We start from the raw sequence: 5,548 nt of genomic DNA on the forward strand, positions 1-5,548 counted from the left end.
TGTGCCAACCAGCAGTACCTTTGAGAAAAATCTTTTTCATGTAACCCATTTTACTTCTCGTAACTCACTGGAATTAGCTGCCTACGTAGCTCTGAAATGCAGTTTCGAACAGAAAAGGTGAGTAAGTGCCAACAACCAACACAACAATTTCAGATACAGCAGTTATACTTATGTTGATTACAATGAAATATCTGGAGTTTTAGATGCATAGGAATAGCTAGAGAATAACTGACTTTTCAATGTATAAAGAGATCTTGATTACTGTAGGGGCAAATGCTTAGAATTATTGCTAAGAAACAACAAAAACTGAGATGCGTCACAGATATTCATCTCCTACTGTGAGTAATACTAGCTTGTAAAACTGTTATAGGTATTTCCTCTTTTCCACAAAAGAGAGAACTGCTGAAGAACTTTTTTCCCCTCCCAACTTGTGTCAGTATGTGCTACCTAAAGATGAAAATAAGCTGAAACACCACTCATACAAAGAGATAGAGGAACTACTTTGTGAAGTTAGCAACATTGCAGTATTAAAAGAAAAATTGCAAAAACTCATGGACATGCTCTTGATACTTTCATAGATGCAAATGGGCTTCAGTATAACACCCTACCTGAACTCAATGATCTTGTAGTACTTAAAAATCCTGCCAGAAGTTATGTTTAGAATTATAAGAATGATGTTTAATCTCTGTTTGAAACAGTAGCATATTAAAAATGTATAGCATACTTATTCAACTTGCTATTAACTTTCATCTAGCCTCAGCTCAGGCCAGACAGGACTTTTTTGCACTAACCCAGGCTGTCCCTTCCTAACGTTTTCTAACAGCCCATTTTGTAACATGTGGTTACCACACATTGGATGTGAAATGGCCCTGAGCAGCAGGACAAAACTGCCCATGCCCCTCAGTCTGGCCAGATCTGAGCAGGATCTCCACGGAGCCTGGGTATCCATGGTGTTTAATCCCTTTCTTAGATAAACTGTCCATGGAGAGGAAGGAGTTGACTGTAATGTGTGCAAAACTCAGCTCTTGGTAACAGGCAAAATTTGTAGCTTTGATAGAGCAACATATGGTTATTATCTGGCTGTGGGAAGGGCGGATTCATGTTGCAGATAAACAAACTGATGAATGAGTGGTGGAATACGAACAATATCTCTCATCTTCACTGCAAAAGAATGCAGATGCTCAGAAGAGAGGAAAACTAACAACAGCTGAAAGCCACCACAATCATGTCATTTCTCTAAGGATCACTTTTTCCCACATGTTACTAACTCATGCTTGTTCTTAAGGTATGGCTAGCAACATCTTAAGGACTAGAGCAGCTTCTCCACCCAACCCTCTCAGCCATTTTTCTCTAGGCCAGAGGAGGTTTGGATAAAACTACTGGTTACAGCTTGTGCCAGCTCTGAGATTCCAGGATTATCTCTTGAGCAAGATCCAGGTTGAAAGCTCTGCTGACTTTTCAGGTGGGCCCTCTCATTCCTACTTTATCTTAGTCTTTATGTATTCTTTCATTTCTAGAAAATGTACACGGAAGACTTCAGGAACATGATTGGAGAGAACAGGAACAGCAGTGACTCCTCATCCACCTTTGGTCACACCAATATGATGAGTGCCATACTGATCACTGTCTACTCCGTTGCCTTTGCTGGAGGTGGGATTGGGTCCATCACCATGTTGTTTGTGCTGGTCAAGATGAACACTCTGTCTGTGACCACTACAGCCATCATTAACCTGGTGGTTGTGCACGGCCTCCTCCTTTTCACGGTGCCCTTCCGCCTGCACTACTACATCAAGAAGAAGTGGGTATTCAAGATGCCATTTTGCAAAATGGTGAGCGCGATGGTCCACATCCATATGTACTTGACCTTCCTGTTCTACGTCATCACGCTGGTGATCCGGTGGCTCATCTTCTTTCAATGGAAGGACAAGGTGGAGTTTTACAGGAAGCTGCACGCCATCGCAGCAAGCGCTGCCGTGTGGGTCTTCGTCATGGTCTTTGTGGTGCCGGTCTTGTACTTCGAATATGGACGCTCGGGCTTCTACAATGATACAACATGCTTTAAGTTCCACAAAGAACTCCAGCAGGAGAACGTGAAAGCCCTGAACTACACAATAGTTGTAGCTGTTGCCTGCATTACTTGTGTCCTGTTGGGCCTGCAGATTTTCATCCTGGTCAAAGTGGCAAGAAAACATTCCACCTCGCTCTGGTCACACCAAGAGTTCTGGGCCCAGGTGAAAAGCCTGATTTTCATCTGCGTCATCATCATTTGCTTCCTTCCCTATCACCTCTTTAGGGCCTACTACATCCAGCATGTGAGTGAGATTGACCAGTTAGAAAGCTACAACGAAGTTTTTTTGGGTCTGACTGCCCTCAGCTGTCTGGACCTGCTGTCATTCGTGCTGAGCGGAAGCCGCCTCTTCAAGCAGAAGGTGGGCATGCTCCGCAGCAGGTTGTCTTGCTGCTAGCATCAACCTCCTGCAGCATGCACAGACCCAGACCTGGCAGAACATGGTACTGGACAGGCATGGCAAACCTGAAGTAATGTGGTGAACTGCCTCCAGTGTTTCACATGGTAAACTAGAAGGTTACCTCTGGGTTTTCATCGCGGTGCTACCTGGTGACTTGTGGATGCACCTGGAGGAGAGGGAGGAAAGGGCATGGGCTTTTCTGTCTTACTGGTTTTACATCAACTTTTGTGAAGTCAAAGGCACTAGGAGGGGACTCAAGGGAATTTGCAAAGTATGTAGAAACACAAATAGAACAGAAGTTTTTTATGGAATAAGGTACAGGTTTTTGAAATGTAAAGATCTATATAATTTTCCATATACATTTCTTATTTATTTCCCACAAGCTTTCATAAAATACAAGGGAAGCTATTGTTCCTCCTGAGTAGTGCTGTTCCTTCACTGTAAAGACAAGCATAACTTTCTAAGTGAATTGAACAATTAAACCATCTCTTTAAAAACAAACTAGCAATAGTTATTTCTCAAAATATTTTCTCAAAATCACCTTTTTGGAAATGGTATCACTGCAGCAGAAAAGAGTTTTGTTCTCTTTCTCACATTATAAATACATCTCTAACAACAAATTACACATCGTTACTGAAATTAACATTGTAAATTCAAACAAAAGCCTATATTTTTACTTACAGAATTTTTCAATTCTTAAAAAATATTCAACAGTGAGGATCATTTTGTTTCTATCATTGAGACAGCAGTTGACTTCTCTTAAAAAGTCAAATATTTTAGATCTCCAAGGTAACAAAATTTTTTTATTACATGTTGATTTTGTGCAATTTTGAAGTTTATAACTAATTGCTTACAGCATCTTTAGCTTGAAATCAATTCTATAAATTTAGTAGCCTGTACTGGTAGAAGAAATTAAAATGTTACTGCTTGGATTGGAGGGATGGAAAAAGCTAATAAACCTGGTGCAGGTAAAAAGCTTATTATATCACAGTGAGGCATTGTCAGTTACTGTCTTTGAAGACAGAATTGAATTCCACTAGAAAAGAGGAAAAATTCAGGAAAATAATTCTGCGAAAGACATTCAGGCTTTCATAGCTCAGCTGCTTTACACCTATCCCAATAAAAAGAGCATACATCTCTGACTGCTATAGCAATGGCTAATGTATCTTTCTTTTTCTTGACATCTGCATAAGGTCACATTTTTTCATCTGGGGTCAGTAGGATAATATTTTAATCATGTTAGAAATTAGAGGTTATCAACTGATCGATTTCCAATGGCCGACTGTCCTCGAGATGCTGTTGAATTCCACCTTTTCCAGGTGGAATAGGCAAATAGCCTGGATCACAACATCTGTTAAGATAGAAATGTGAGAACTTGCAGAGTGTGTGGATCTGAGAAAAAAAAATGTCCAAGAAAGCGTTTGCCCCAAAAGGATCACGGTAAAGAGGAAGATGACTACCAGCCAGATTCAACAGTAGTTGGGGAACTATGGAGACTTCCATAACATGGAAGGAGTCAACTTGAATGTGTAGTTCACTACTGGTTAATTATGTGTCATTAAGAAAGGAATAAATTGCTCTGATCCAGATTTGTTTTAAAACTACACAAACAAATCCATTTTTCTTTGTGGTGGGAGAGAAGATGGAAAATGGCACAAAGTTATTGTTTCCTCCTATAGAAACGTAAGTGGTGGAAGAAAATACCTTGAATGCATTCTGTAGACACTGCATATCTTTGTAACACTGTATTATAACCCTTCTGTCATAGTTCAGTTGTTAACAAACAAAATGGCTATGCACTGAAAAAGATAAGCAAGTCCTTCCTGCAAATGTGCCTATAAATGAAAAGCATTTTGTATCTGAATTTGGCAAGACTTTCAAAATTAAAAGACGTTTACAAGCAGTACATCCTGACTATACCGCTTAACCAATCTTGTTCATGTATGTGTTAAAATAACAAGTTGTTTAATTATTCTAAAAATGTACACATTCACAATTCCCTGCACCATAGCATCACAAAAAATGTGAGCTAGTGAGGTTTTTTTCCAAATAAAAAGTTATGTTTATGAAATTAATTCCAACTCAGAATGATAATGAGCAGTATTAGGGGATCGTAATTGCATGCTTTAAGTTGGTGGTACTATTCTGCACCAAATACCACTGGACTGTATTCTTTACTTGGCCATCACCTGAAATGCCCAACAGTTTCTAGCATTTCACAAAATGTTAACTGTTGTCACTATTGTTCTAGTGGGGAAGATCAGGTGTTTCAAGTATCAATCAAATGGAACAAAAAATTAAAAACAGCTGCAAATTTTACAAAGTAAAGTTGACCTCACCAGAGCTTTTATTTTAGAAAATATATCATTTGCTCTGCAATATACTCTGTGGTTTTGAACATTTTGGGAAATAAAATGAAATAAAACAGTTCTTTCTGTTGTCTTTTAAGGTGATAATTTCAAAAAGCTAGAGATAAGTTATTTTTTGCATAATACCTGCCTACTATTTTCTGTCACTTTGCAAAATAACTGCAAGTCATTTTGAGAAATGGCTGAAGATTTTAGTCATTTTACAAATGACTGGTTTCACAATATGACTGTAGCATACGTCAGAAATTGCTGCAAGAAGAGTTGTACATAAAAGGAGGGAGTTGAATCTCTACTTGCTAAGTAATCATTCCTGAAGATACCTTGGGACTTTGAGGTTAAATTTACAGAAGAACTATACAAAAAGTATAAGAAATGTTCCAAGTACATGACCCAAAGGCAAAGCATTGTGCAACTATTGCTGAAATAAAGAAGACAAAACCGAATCCCAAGTTGAAGTCAAGACACGAATACTATCTGCTTACAAAGTAAGTGTGGAGAACCTACTCTTTCTGGTTTTTTTAACTGTAGGTGTATACATTGCTGCTTTCCCCATTTAAATACACAGTATTATTGCTAACAAACTGCTTGATATTTCCCTTATTTCAGATATTAAATTCTACAATGTGGAGACACTGAGAAACTGATTAAGAGGAGGCAGACGAAAGAGGAATATCCCACGTAGTACATGAGCATCGAGGACACATCTGATAT

General features: G+C 38.8%; 1 protein-coding gene across 1 annotated transcript; it reads left to right on the forward strand.

The window, feature by feature from the left end:
• The first annotated feature begins 1,398 nt into the window (after window positions 1–1,398).
• Window positions 1,399–2,465, forward strand: LOC104461214 (probable G-protein coupled receptor 141). The gene is made up of 2 exons (XM_010072717.1): window positions 1,399–1,437; window positions 1,518–2,465. The coding sequence occupies exon 2, from the start codon at window positions 1,521–1,523 to the stop codon at window positions 2,463–2,465; it is 945 nt and encodes a 314-aa protein (XP_010071019.1). The 5' UTR covers window positions 1,399–1,437; window positions 1,518–1,520.
• The last annotated feature ends 3,083 nt before the right edge of the window (window positions 2,466–5,548 follow it).

This window comes from Pterocles gutturalis, unplaced genomic scaffold, assembly GCF_000699245.1.
Source record: "Pterocles gutturalis isolate BGI_N339 unplaced genomic scaffold, ASM69924v1 scaffold26887, whole genome shotgun sequence".
In the NCBI taxonomy this organism is placed as follows: Eukaryota; Metazoa; Chordata; class Aves; order Pterocliformes; family Pteroclidae; genus Pterocles; species Pterocles gutturalis.